Raw genomic sequence first — 15,609 nt, 5'->3', positions numbered from 1 at the left:
TATATATATATATATATATATATATATATATATATATATATATATATATATATTTATATATATATATATATATGAAATACTTGACTTGGTGAATTCTAGCTGTAAATATACTTATCCCCTCTTAGCCACGCCCCCAACCACGCCCCCCCGCCCCGACCACGCCCCCCACCTCCCGAAATCGGAGGTTTCAAGTATGGCCACACTGTGAACCCACACCAAACAAGAATGACAAACACATTTCGGGAGAACATCCGCAACGTAACACAACAGAACAAATACCCAGAACCCCTTGCAGCACTAACTCTTCCGGGATGCTACAATATTTCCCCCCGCTACAACAAAACCCCGCCCCCCCAACTCTGCACCCGCCCACCAAGTTAATTTTGATATTTATCTCAGAAGGCTGCTAATAAAAACGAGGCATAACATTTTTTATTTACATTTTATTTAATATACCATTGATGTTATTTCGTTTGTTTTTTGAAAGTTGATTTTGCACTATTAAGTTATATAAGCGCTGCTTGTTCCATATTCAGTGTTAAAGCAAATCAGTGTAGCAAACTGAGCAATAATTAACGTTTTATTCATGCACTTTCTCTCGCTACTTCAAGGCTCGAATGTTTGATTCATTCATTATTGTTATTTTATTTTCAAATTTATTATTAGCCTGTGGAAAAAGTTAATGTTGATATTTACCTGAGAAGGCTGCAAATAGAAAAGAGGCATTACATTTTTATTTAACTTGTATTTGATATGCCATTGATGTTTTTTAATTATTATTATTATTTGAAACTCGATTTTGCATGTCACTATAAAGTTCTATAAGCCTTGCTTGTTCAATATTCAATGCAAAACTTGTTTGGGTCCCTATTAAAAGGTTCATTTGTTCAACCTTGGCCCGCGGCTTTGTTCACTTTTACATTTTGGCCCACTCTGTATTTGAGTTTGACACCCCTGATTTAGCGCTTTTCTAGACACTCAAAGCGCTTCACAAAGAAGTGAGAAGCCATTATTCATTCACACCTGGCGGTGGTAAGCTACTTTCGTAGCCACAGCTGCCCTGGGGTAGACTGACGAATGACAGTTTTAAAGAAAAAAAAAAACAGCTTTGTTGTATTAGTCAACATTGCAAATTTCACCTGTAAGCTTTTTTTATTCCACTTTTGTTATGTTTTTGTTTATTTTTAATAGTATTTTCAGAGTGTTTCCAGAGCCTGAAAAGCGAGTGCCAGGGACAGACGCAGAAGGAGATTTTTACGAGAAAGTTCTAAAGTTTAGTGATGTATAAAATATATCAGATTGTAGATGTTTTTTGTTTTTTTACCCTTCGCGTTCAAATTTCACTGTTTGTTGCATTTGGCTTGATTGTAAAATATGTCGATTGACAGGGGGTGTGACATTCATTTGTTCTCAATATTCAGGGTTTTATTGTTCATAGAAAACTTTAAAATTCCATTCCGTTTTTAAGGCGGTCTGTCATACATTTTTTAGCATTCAATCAGACTTTATTGTGAGGTTTTATATTAGTTTTCCTAAAAATAGATATACCGGCCCCCAGACACATTTTTTTCTCTCTAAATTTGGCCCCCCGAGTCAAAATAATTGCCCAGGCCTGCGTTAGCCGCTTTCATCTCGGAACTACCGTATTTTTCGGAGTATAAGTCGCTCCTGAGTATAAGTCGCACCCCCGGCCAACCTATGAAAAAAACTGCGACTTATAGTCCAAAAAATACGGTACATTTCACCTGTCAGCTTTTTTTATTCCACTTTTGTTATGTTTTTGTTTATTTTTAATAGTATTTTTAGTATTTTCAGAGTGTTTCCAGAGCCTGAAAAGCGAGTGCCAGGGACAGACGCAGAAGGAGATTTTTACAAGAAAGTTCTAAAGCTTAGTGATGTATAAAATATATCAGATTGTAGATGTTTTTTGTTTTTTTACCCATCCATTCATCCATTTTCTACCGCTTATTCCCTTCGGGGTTGCGGGGGGCCCTTCGCGTTCAAATTTCACTGTGTTTGTTGCATTTGGCTTGATTGTAAAATATGTGGATTGAGAGGGGGTGTGACAGTCATATGTTCTCAATATTCAGGGTTTTATCGTTCATAGAAAATTTTAAATTTCCATTCCGTTTTTAAGGCGGTCTGTCATACATTTTTTAGCATTCAATCAGACTTTATTGTGAGGTTTTATACTAGTTTTCCTAAAAATAGATATACCGGCCCCCAGACACATTTTTTTCTCTAAATTAGGCCCCCCGAGTCAAAATAATTGCCCAGGCCTGCGTTAGCCGCTTTCATTTTGGAACTACCGTATTTTTCGGAGTATAAGTCGCACCGGAGTATAAGTCGCACCTGCCGAAAATGCATAATAAAGAAGGGGGAAAACATATATAAGTCGCATTTTTGGGGGAAATATATTTGATAAAAGCCAACAGCAAGAATAGACGTTTGAAAGGCAATTTAAAATAAATCAAGAATAGTGAACAACAGGCTGAATAAGTGTACGTTATATGAGGCATAAATAACCAACTGGTATGTTAACGTAACATATTATGGTAAGAGTCATTCAAATAACTATAACATATAGAACATGCTATACGTTTACCAAACAATCTGTCACTCCTAATCGCTAAATCCCATGAAATCTTATACGTCTAGTCTCTTACGTGAATGAGATAAATTATATTATAATGTGTTAATCATTTCACACATAAGTCGCTCCTGAGTATAAGTCGCACCCCCGGCCAAACTATGAACTTATAGTCCGAAAAATACGGTACTAATCGATTTAAAAAATTCGGAATTTCGCGTCCTTTCTGATTTCAATGCGTAAAAAGCAGTGACGTGCAGTCACTAGAGGCAGGTGAGGCGGGGCCTCACCTGCCATCATGGAAAGAAAAAAAATGTAAAAAGAAAAAAAAATTATTAAATTGTTATATGTATCCAGTGATTATACTATAAAGTTATTTTCCATTTAACTTCACCCGTTTTAGATTATTTTTATTTAAAATCGCTGAATTTTCACATTTGCCGTTCAAATACTGAGAAGAGACGGTGCGGTGAACAGCAGCCAGTTGAGGCACGTCACTCAGTGCCTCAACATGGATTGCGCAATGACTCAGCTAACTGCTGGCCTGCTGTGCAGTGAGACCGTTTTGCTATATGAATTATATTATACATTTCCATAGTTTAGTTAGCTGAGGTATATAATGTACAGTGTATTTTGTCAACAACTGTATGTGTTTAAAGTATTTCTTGTGCTGAGCGATCATAAAACGGCTGCAAAAGACGCACTGGCTGAGGCTCGCCTCCTGCACCCCCGCCGTAGAATTGTTATATCAACTAAAGCCCACACTTAAACTTTCCACGTGCAAGATTGAATCTATTTTAAAAAGTTATTTCATAAGAAGCCAAAAAGTGCAAAAACAATAACGTTCCGTGTTGGAGGAGTTGTGAATGACTGCAGGGCCACAACATTAGGTACACCTGGAGACTGCAGGTGTACCTAATTCACAACTCCTCCAACACGAACATTATTGTTTTTGCACTTTTTGGCTTCTTATTAAATAACTTTTGTAACCTATTTTCATGGGCTTTCCTCTTTGTGATGTTAAGTTCCTGTTATGCGCTGTTATACAGTATATGCCTTGAGCTCTTATTTTGAAGGCGCTAAGAGCGGAGTGGAGCGGAAGTTTTTGAAAGAAGGTAAATAAAGTGGTCCTCGTGTAAACTGGAGCCTCCGTGTTTGTTATTTTGTAGTTTCATACAGTATAGGCGACATTTATAAACCCTCGGTTACACTTTTTTAAATAGATTCAATCTTGCACGTGGAAAGTTGAAGTGAGGGCTTTAGTTGATATAACACTCTCGTCAGGGGGTGCATTAATCCAGCACAACAGCGGCGCATGGACTTATTTTATAAGTAAAGGTAAGACCATAATAACGTTTTTTTTAAATTAAATGTGTCATGACTTGGTCTTGGGTGTTTGCTTTTCCGGGATGCAACGGAAAGTTGGCACGGGCGAGACGGGAATGAAGGTACATGATTTATTTATTATATTAAAAAAAAGTGCAAACGAAAAGCGCGCACAGTGGCGGAGAATAAACTATGAAACCAAAAGACTATAGCAAAAAAGTACAAACGAAAAACACGCACAATGGCGGAGAACAAACTATGAAACCAAAAAGACTATAAACATGGAACAAAAACTTACTTGGCTTGGACAAAAATAGTTGCATGAAGAATGGACATGGAAAGAAGTATCAGGCATGGACAGAGCATAAATGTGGTGAGGTCGTCAGGACGAACAACAGAAAATGAATAGCTTAAATAACACAGACATGATTAACGAAAACAGGTGCGTGACTCAAAACGTGAAACAGGTGCGTGACGTGACAGGTGAAAACTAATGGTTGCTATGGTGACAAACAAGAGTGCACAATGAGTCCAAACGTGGAACAGGTGAAACTAATGGGTAATCATGCAAACAAGACAAGGGAGTGAAAAGCCAGAAACTAAACAAAACATGACTTAAAACAAAACATGATTACACAGACATGACAAAATGTGCTTTTTTGTGTGCTACAGTTTGTATGTGTAAAGTTAAACTTAAGTTAAAGTACCAATGATTGTCACACACACACTAGGTGTAATGAAATGTGTCCTCTGCATTTGACCCATCCCCTTGATCACCCCCTGGGATGTGAGGGGAGCAGTGGGCAGCAGCAGCGCCGCGCCCAGGAATAATTTTTGGTGATTTAACCCCCAATTCCAACCCTTGATGCTGAGTGCCAAGCAGGGAAGAATGCTGGTATGAACTTTTAGACAAAACCCGTTAACTGCTGCCAATCAAATGGTGAATAAGATACTCTTTAGGGTTCATAAGTTTGTAAATCTGACTGTGATGAAGTCAGTGCGTCACCAGCCATCAACCTCACCGCACGTCACTGGTAAAAAGACAGAAAAAGTGCGTTAATTCTGATGTGATGAGAAGTCTACTTCACTACTTTGCTTCTCGCTCCCGCACAGGCCAACCTTTGCTTCGTGGACATCGACAACCGCTGCGTGGACGCTCCCGAGGGTCTCCCCGGCTTTCCGGACCAAACCGAGCTCGCGAAAGACCTGAGCGAGATCCTGCAGCGTTTTGGGCTCCCCCCGCAGGGAGGCACCGTCCAAAAGGCCTCCGGCGCCTCTCCTCCTCTGAGCAGCCTGGAGGACCTGATGGAGGACCGGCGCAACGGCAACCTGGCAGGCGACGAGCTGGAGGTCCTGGAGAGGCTGCAAGCTCTGGCTTGGAGGTGTGGCGCGGACAAGACGGCGGGCGGCGGCGGCGGCGGCAAGACGCTGGGGCGCGTTTGGGAGGAGGAGGAGGAAACGCTGAGCACGGCGAAGATGAACATTCAGCTGAGGGAGGTGTTGGCCGGGCGCTTTGCCGCCATCTTTGGTCGCTACGAGGAGTTTGTCATCCACGGCGCGTTTGATCTGGATTCCTGGCTGAGCAACCGGGAGGGGACGTTCAGCTTCGACAAGGTACTTGGAATGTTTTCTTCTTCTATTGTCAAAGAACGTTGTTCCTCTTCCTGGTCCAAGTGAAAGGTGCAGACAGCACCTGCCAGGAGGTGATCACAGAGCTTTGGATTACTGTCAAACATAAACCTTTACAAGGTTTGGCACTAAGCGCAGCTCCTCTTTTTGTGCACCTCATTTGACTAATTGGCCGCAAGTAGAGGTGCGACAATTGGGTTTTTTATTAGTACAGTAAGGGAACAACATTGTTTTTACCTACTCAGTGGCCTCGTGGTTAGAGTGTCTGCCCTGAGATCGGTAGGTTGTGAGTAGGGATGATGTTTGATAAGAAATTATCGAGTTCGAGCCCAATAGAGGTGCGACAATTGGGTTTTTTATTAGTACAGTAAGGGAACAACATTGTTTTTACCTACTCAGTGGCCTCGTGGTTAGGGTGTCTGCCCTGAGATCGGTAGGTTGTGAGTAGGGATGATGTTTGATAAGAAATTATCGAGTTCGAGCCCAATAGAGGTGCGACAATTGGGTTTTTTATTAGTACAGTAAGGGAACAACATTGTTTTTACCTACTCAGTGGCCTCGTGGTTAGAGTGTCTGCCCTGAGATCGGTAGGTTGTGAGTAGGGATGATGTTTGATAAGAAATTATCGAGTTCGAGCCCAATAGAGGTGCGACAATTGGGTTTTTTATTAGCACAGTAAGGGAACAACATTGTTTTTACCTACTCAGTGGCCTCGTGGTTAGAGTGTCTGCCCTGAGATCGGTAGGTTGTGAGTAGGGATGATGTTTGATAAGAAATTATCGAGTTCGAGCCCAGTATCGAATCCTCTTATCGAACCGATTCCTTATCGATTCTCTTATCGAATCCAGATAGGTTGTTGTATATGGAAAAAAACACAATATTTGGTTTAACAAAAGCTCACTTTGATTTTATAAAAAATAAATAAATAAATATTGACTGTTACCCACCTAAAAAAATTAAAAAATAAAATATTGGCTGTTGTTACCCAAAGTATATTAAGTGGGATTTTTCAGAAAAACAAATACATACAGTAACACAAAAACAACCTGTCTCTGTGATCACTATAGGTGTATAAATAATAAGCTGATTTGACTCGGTGTTTGAGAAAATGGCGGATTGCTTCCCGATGTGACGTCACAACGTGACGTCATCGCTGTGAGAGCGAATTACAGAAAGGCGTTTAATTCGCCAAAATTCACCCATTTAGAGTTCGGAAATCGGTTAAAAAAATAGATGGTCTTTTTTCTGCAACATCAAGGTATATATTGACGCTTACATAGGTCTGGTGATAATGTTCCCCTTTAAAAATGGAAGCTCAGTAGTGAAGCAACAAACATCCATGATGATTGGTTGGTTTACGTATAAGAACATCCATGATTGGTTGTTGTTTAATCTGATGAGTCACCATTGGTTAAGATTAGGGCAAAACATTAGGGACAGGCCAATCAGAGGCAAGATAGGGTGGGTCATGGAACCAAGGAGTGAAATCACAACAGACAGCACAAATGATGACGAGAGAGTCGGAGAAGAGAAGAGGGAATATTCAAGCGGGTGATTTATTTATTAAAAAAACTAGTGGAAGATGTTTTCTGGAATATACAAAATAAAAAGAATAGTAAAAGAAGCAACAACAAACAGCATCTAATCAAACTATTTCTTCTATAGGGTTCTTTCCTCTCAGCTCAGCCCACGGCCCACTTGCGCTTCCTGTCCCGCTTCCTGGAGACGTCCATGTTTTCGTCCTTTGTGGACGGCAAGGTGATGTCTCGCTGGGCCGACCGGGAGCCGCTGCAGCAGCTCTTTGACAGCCGCCTGGAGACGGAGCGGCTGTGCGACGCGGACCGGGCGGAGGGCCGCAACACCCGCTGCGGGGCGGGCCCCACGCTCTTTGAGTCAGGTACACTCCCAAGCAACGTTCCATATAAGGTGCACGCTTGTGCTCACGCGTCCTATATATATTAGAGTTGTACGGTATACCGGTACTCGTAAAGTATGTGATACTAATGAATAATGTCATGACGGCGCGTCGTGACATTGCTGGTTTTACGAGCAGAGGAGCATGTTGGGCAGCGCACACACACACAGAGTACTTACAAGCAGACACAGTGTGTAGCAGAGGTGGGTAGAGTAGCCAGAAATTGTACTCAAGTAAGAGTACTGTTACTTTAGAGATTTATTACTCAAGTAAAAGTAAGGAGTAGTCACCCAAATATTTACTTGAGTAAAAGTAAAAAGTATGTTGTGAAAAAACTATTCAAGTACTGAGTAACTGATGAGCAACATACACACACATATTATATATATATATATACAGGTAAAAGCCAGTAAATTCTAAGTCCTGTTGGAACTTGAAATCTCCATCTCCATAGAGCAGGTCAGCAGCAGGAAGCATGAAGTGCTCTAAAACTTGCTGGTAGACGGCTGCGTTGACCCTGGATCTCAGGAAACAGAGTGGACCGACACCAGCAGATGACATGGCACCCCAAACCATCACCCAACCATGCAAATTTTGCATTTCCTTTGGAAATCAAGGTCCCAGAGTCTGGAGGAAGACAGGAGAGGCACAGGATCCACGTTGCCTGAAGTCTAGTGTAAAGTTTCCACCATCAGTGATGGTTTGGGGTGCCATGTCATCTGCTGGTGTCGGTCCACTCTGTTTCCTGAGATCCAGGGTCAACGCAGCCGTCTACCAGCAAGTTTTAGAGCACTTCATGCTTCCTGCTGCTGACCTGCTCTATGGAGATGGAGATTTCAAGTTCCAACAGGACTTGGCGCCTGCACACAGCGCAAAATCTACCCGTGCCTGGTTTACGGACCATGGTATTTCTGTTCTAAATTGGCCCGCCAACTCCCCTGACCTTAGCCCCATAGAAAATCTGTGGGGTATTGTGAAAAGGAAGATGCAGAATGCCAGACCCAAAAACGCAGAAGAGTTGAAGGCCACTATCAGAGCAACCTGGGCTCTCATAACACCTGAGCAGTGCCAGAAACTCATCGACTCCATGCCACGCCGCATTAACGCAGTAATTGAGGCAAAAGGAGCTCCAACCAAGTATTGAGTATTGTACATGCTCATATTTTTCATTTTCATACTTTTCAGTTGGCCAACATTTCTAAAAATCCCTTTTTTGTATTAGCCTTAAGTAATATTGTAATTTTGTGACACACGGAATTTTAGATTTTCATTTGTTGCCACTTCAAATCATCAAAATTAAATGAAATAAACATTTGAATGCATCAGTCTGTGTGCAATGAATAAATATAATGTACAAGTTACACCTTTTGAATGCAATTACTGAAATAAATCAAGTTTTTCAAAATATTCTAATTTACTGGCTTTTACCTGTGTGTGTGTGTGTATATATATATATATATATATGTATGTATATATATATATATATATATATATATATATATATATATATATATATATATATATACACATACATACAAACATTGATATATACAGTATATCATTTATATTTATTTATTTTGCCGTTTTTGTTTGCATGTTAAAGGTGTTTTAATGAATATACATGCATGTTTAACACATATAGATTCCTTTCTTTCATGTTGACAAGAATATAAGTTGGTGTATTACCTGATTCTGATGACTTGCATTGATTGTAATCAGACAGTAGTGCTGATAACGTCCACGTTTTCAAATAGAGGAGAAAAAAAGTTCCTCCTTTCTGTCTAATACCACATGAAAGTGGTTGGTTTTTGGCATCTTATTTGTCCAGCTTCCATATTCGTTTTTATACACTTTACAAGAAATACATTGGCGGCAAACTCCGTAGCTTGCTAGCTTGTTTGCGCTGGCTTTCGGAGACTCTTATTTTGAAAGCGCAGGCGCGATGGAGCGGCACTTTTATTGTGAAGACAGGAACTGTGCAGTCAGTCTTTAGGCTTTTGACGGGATGTACGGTTGAAATAAAAAAGGGTCTTTTTTCCTTCACACTTTTGATTGATTGGAACTTTTATTATTAGATTGCACAGGACAGTACATATTCCGTACAAATGACCACTAAATGGTAACACCCGAATAAGTTTTTCAATTTGTTTAAGTCAGGTCATGTGACCCATGGCTCTGTTTGATTGGTCCAACGTCACCAGTGACTGCATCTGATTGGTGGAACGGAGTGATCGTCACCAGTGACTGTATTTGTTGAAACGCAGGCACTATGAAGGTCTGTCTGACAGACCAAAACAAACAAAGCGTGCATTAACAGATGGATAAAAATTAGTAGCGAGTAGCGAGCTGAATGTAGATAAAAGTAGCGGAGTAAAAGTAGCGTTTCTTCTCTATAAATATACTCAAGTAAAAGTAAAAGTATGTTGCATTAAAACTACTCTTAGAAGTACAATTAATCCCAAAAGTTACTCAAGTAGATGTAACGGAGTAAATGTAGCGCGTTACTACCCACCTCTGGTGTGTAGACAGAAAAGGGACAACGGACGCATTTTTGGTGTAAAAAGTAAAGATAAAGGTGAAGTTATAACATACTTGCCAACCCTCCCGGATTTTCCGGGAGACTCCCGAAATTCAGCGCCTCTCCCGAAAACCTCCCGGGGCAAATTTTCTCCCGAAAAACTCCCGAAATTCAGGCGGACCTGAGTGACGTGTTGACAACACACAACAACAGTGTCTACCGTAAAGCAGTTCGTCTGCCGTAAACAGCAATGTTGTGACACTTTTAAACAGGACAATACTGCCATCTACTGTACATGCATATGTGACCCACCCATAATGTGTCACATTTTTGTGTTGATTTATTTATTTTATTTTGTGGTTTGAATTCGTTTTTGGCGCTGTCATTACACATTTATCAGTATTCACATTGGGCAGTAAGGCGTTTCTTCCCAATTGAATGCTATCGCCTGCAGACCGGAAGTGTCTTGTCATACTGATGAGCGCGACCAGTCTGTGAACAATTGAAACGTCCTGTGTGCTTTTTCCTCCTGTATAACAGGTTAGTTTTGGTGAATCAACTCACTGAATAATATCCATGTGATCTTTATAAGTTTAAGTACACATTCTGATGGTGGAGCCTAACTCTAAAGTGTTTGTGAGTTGTAGTTTGTAAATGAACACTGAAATTCAAGTATTTATTTTATTTATATATATATATATATATAGCTAGAATTCACTGAAAGTCAAGTATTTCTTATATATATATATATATATATATATATATATATATATATATATATATATATATATATATATATTAACCACGCCCCCCACCCCACCCCCGACCACGCCCCTGCCCCCACCCCCCACCCCCCGAAATCGGAGGTCTCAAGGTTGGCAAGTATGAGTTATAACACTGAAACACCCTCAGGAAGAGGTGCTTTAAGACATGGCCAGCTAGCAGCTAACATCCATCCGCAATTCGCAGTGTTTTAGCTACTTCTAAATCACTAATCCAGGTCTCCATGGCGACAAATTAAGTTTCTTACTAGTAACATTATCACTGGAGGACGAGGAATATCTAAACTAGGGATGTCCGATAATGGCTTTTTTGCCGATATCCGATATTCCGATATTGTTTAACTCTTAATCACCGATACCGATATATACAGTCGTGGAATTAACACATTATTATGCCTAATTTGAACAACCAGGTATGGTGAAGATAAGGTCCTTTAAAAAAAAATTAAAAATTATAAAATAAGATAAATAAATTAAAAACATTTTCTTGAATAAAAAAGAAAGTAAAACAATACAAAAACAGTTACATAGAAACTAGTAATGAATGAAAATAAGTCAAATTAACTGTTAAAGGTTAGTACTATTAGTGGACCAATCATGTGTGCTTACGGACTGTATCCCTTGCAGACTGTATTGATATATATCACACTTGCCAACCCTCCCGAATTTTCCGGGAGACTCCCGAAATTCAGCGCCTTTTCCCGAAAATCTCCCGGGACAAATATTCTCCCGAAAATCTCCCGATTTTCAGCCGGAGCTGGAGGCCACGCCCCCTCCAGCTCCATGCGGACCTGAGTGAGGACAGCCTTTTTTCATGACGGGAGGACAACAGGGTGACAAGAACTAAATCATCCAGACTAGAGATAAATTGTATTATTATGTTTATCTTACCTAAAAATAAATATATTTATTAATTAAAAAATACATTTTTACTATATTTTGCTAAAAACATCAAAATTAATTGTATTTTATTTTTATTTTTTCGTGACTCCTTATTACATCCAGCCATAGAATTATACATTAAAATAAACATATTTGAAATAATTGATTTTAAATTATCATAATAATTCATTTAAAATGACCATATTTAATTATTAAAATAATTGCTTGTTTATCAACAACTTTAGCATTTTATTTATTACATTTTGAAACTCTCAGAAGCCAAGTTATGTTATATTCCTTAATATTTATTTATGCAAGTTTGAAGTATTAATTATCTAAACACAGTTTTGTTTGCATATTTTCAGGATGTATATATATATATATATGTATATATATATGTATATGTATATATATATATATATATATATATATATATATATATATATATATGTATATATGTATATATATGTATATGTATATATGTATATATATGTATATGTATATGTGTATATATATATATATATATATATATGTATATGTGTGTGTATATATATATATATATATATATATATATATATATATATATGTATGAAGTACTTGACTTGGTGAATTCTAACTGTCAATATACTCCTCCCCTCTTAACCACGCCCCCAACCACGCCCCGCTCCATCCCGACCACGCCCCACCACGCCCCCACGCCCCACCTCCCGAAATCGGAGGTCTCAAGGTTGGCAAGTATGAATCCTGGTCTCCATGGCGACAAATTAAGTAAGTTTCTTACTAGTAACATTATCACTGGAGGACCAGGAATATCTAAACTAGGGATGTCCGATAATGGCTTTTTTGCCGATATTCCGATATTGTTTAACTCTTAATTACCGATACCAATATATACAGTCGTGGAATGAACACATTATTATGCCTAATTTGGACAACCAGGTATGGTGAAGATAAGGTCCTTTTAAAAAAAAAAATTATAAAATAAAATAAGATAAATAAATTAAAAACATTTTCTTGAATAAAAAAGAAAGTAAAACAATATAAAAACAGTTACATAGAAACTAGTACTGAATGAAAATGAGTAAAATGAAGTGTTAAAGGTTAGTACTATTAGTGGACAATCATGTGTGCTTACGGACTGTATCCCTTGCAGACTGTATTGATATATATTGATATATAATGTAGGAACCAGAATATTAATAACAGAAAGAAACAACCCTTTTGTGTGAATGAGGAGGATTTTTGGGTTGGTGCACTAATTGTAAGTGTATCTTGTGTTTTTTATGTTGATTTAATTAAAAAAAAACCAAAAAAAACGATACAGATAATAAAAAAGCGATACCGATAATGTCCGATATTACATTTTAAAGCATTTATCGGACATCTCTAATCTAAACATGTTTTACTACACACCGTAGGAAGATACAATAGCTCACCGCCGTCATTCTGAATGTAAACAAATGCCACGGGTGGACCTACACCTGACATCCACTGTAATGATACCAAGTACAATAGCGTATCTAGTCGATATTACTATGATTACATCGATATTTTTAGCATCACACATTTAAATTTATATTATGTGTATAAACTCAGTAAATACGTCCCTGGACACATGAGGACTTTGAATATGACCAATGTATGATCCTGTAACTACTTGGTATCACATCCATACCTAAATGTGTGGTATCATCCAAAACTAATGTAAAGTATCAAAGAAGAGAAGAATAAGTGATTATTACATTTTAACAGAAGTGTAGATAGAACATGTTAAAAACAGAAAATAAGCAGATATTAACAGTAAATGAACAAGTAGATTAACAATCAATTTTTACAGTTTGTCCCTCATAAGGTTGACAATATAATAGAATGATAAATGACACAATTTGTTCGGACTAATTAGGAGCCTTTGTTTGTTTACTTACTACTAAAAGACAAGTTGTCTAGTATGTTCACTATTTTATTTAAGGACTAAATTGCAATAATAAACATTTTTCGTTCAAATAAAGACAATAATGAAATTTTTATACTTATATATATATATATATATATAAAAAATCATATGATTTTTTTTATATATATATATATATATATATATATATATATATATATAAAATCATATGATTTTATATACGGACCGTATTTTCCGCACTATAAGGCGCATCGGATTATAAGGCGCACCTTCAACGAATGGCATATTTCAAAACTTTGTTCATATATAAGGCGCACCGGATTATAAGGCGCACCTATGTCAACAAAACAGTCAGATAGGTCAGTCAAACTTTATTAATAGATAACAAACCAGCGTTCTGACAACTCCGTTCACTCCCAAAATGAATAAACAACTGATTTACTCGTGTTACGTAAATCAAACGTGCAATCACAATATAGTAACACGTGAAATAGTGCAGAGCAATAACAATATATCAATAACTCAACGTTGCTCAAACGTTAATGTCACACAACACAACACACTAAATAAAAATGTAAAGCTCACTTTATGAAGTTATAGCTCATTCACAAATCCCTCGAATTCTTCCTCTTCAGTGTCCGAATTAAACAGTTGAGCGAATACAGCATCCAACATGGCCGGCTCCGTCTCGTCGAAGTCGTCATTAATGGAGTCAGTGTCGTTGCCGTTTATTAGTTCAGTGACAATTCCTGCCTTCCTGAAAGCTCGGACCACAGATGAGACTGAATCAGCCCAGGCATTTACGATCCACTGGCAGATAGTGGCGTATGTCGTCTGGCGCTGTCTCCCTGTCTTGGTGAACGTCACGTGTGTTCGCCTTCTGTCATCCACTGTTCCCACGCAGTTAGCAGTCTAGCTTCGAATGCCCTGTTGACACCAATATCTAGCGGCTGGAGGTCTTTTGTCAATCCACCCGGAATGACGGCGAGTATTGAATTAAGCGCGTAAGCGTGTCTCTTAATGTGATGTTATGAGCTAGCAAATATAACAACTACACTACCCAGCATGCAACGATAGTGACGAGCATGCGCGGTAGCCCTGAGAAGCGTTGTTGTATGCTGGGAGTTAGAATGTGGTTATGAGCACGCTGTGAGTAAACGTTGAGAACTCAGTTAACACGCCTCGTCTGCATTATTTATAATTAGACAGACAACACACTTAATAGGAGCCATTTTGGGGTCTTTACATAAACACACAAATGGAAATGAAACGTCACATATCCCAGCATGCACCGCGCGCTTCTTCTTCTTCTACGGGGAAAAAAGATGGCGGCTGTTTACCGTAGTTGCGAGACCGAAACTTTATGAAAATTAATATTAATATTAACCCATATATAAGGCGCACCGGATTATAAGGCGCACTGTCAGCTTTTGAGAAAATGTGTGGTTTTTAGGTGCGCCTTATAGTGCCGAAAATACGGATATATATATATATATATATATATATATATATATATATATATATATATATATATATATATATATATAAAATCATATGATTTTATATATATATATATAAAATCATATGATTTTATTTGTATGTATATATATGATTTTATATATATATATATATATATATATATATATATATATATATATATATATATATAAAATCATATGATTTTATTTGTATGTATATATATATATATATATATATATATATATATACATACAAATAAAATCATATGATTTTATATATATATATATAAAATCATATGATTTTATTTATATATATATATATATATATATATATATATAGTATAGTTTGAACCCATGAAATGGGTTAAAAATGATTTGCAAATCATTGTATTCTGTTTATATTTACATCTAACACAATTTCCCAACTCATATGGAAACGGGGTTTGTATATCTAGAAAGGGTGGTCCTAAAGGGGGAGGCCTATTTTTCAGGTCTCAAAAATGTAAGAAATACAAGAATGTGTGTGTGTGTGTGTGTGTGTGTGTGTGTGTGTGTGTGTGTGTGTGTGTGTGTGTGT

At 37.9% G+C, this 15,609-nt stretch overlaps 1 protein-coding gene across 1 annotated transcript in view; it reads left to right on the top strand.

Annotated features, from left to right (window-relative positions):
- Positions 1–15,609, top strand: part of LOC133571979 (DENN domain-containing protein 5B-like) — an 84,475-nt gene that overhangs the window by 31,156 nt on the left and 37,710 nt on the right. Inside the window, exons 5-6 of the mRNA XM_061924556.2 lie at positions 5,030–5,530; positions 7,211–7,442. Of these exons, the coding sequence (XP_061780540.1) occupies positions 5,030–5,530; positions 7,211–7,442 (733 nt within the window). The remainder of the gene's footprint in view (positions 1–5,029; positions 5,531–7,210; positions 7,443–15,609) is intronic.

This window comes from Nerophis lumbriciformis, linkage group LG29 (genome assembly GCF_033978685.3).
Source record: "Nerophis lumbriciformis linkage group LG29, RoL_Nlum_v2.1, whole genome shotgun sequence".
Taxonomy (NCBI): Eukaryota; Metazoa; Chordata; class Actinopteri; order Syngnathiformes; family Syngnathidae; genus Nerophis; species Nerophis lumbriciformis.
The sequence above is the reverse complement of the archived record's forward strand: the minus strand, read 5'-3'. Positions and strand labels throughout refer to the sequence as shown.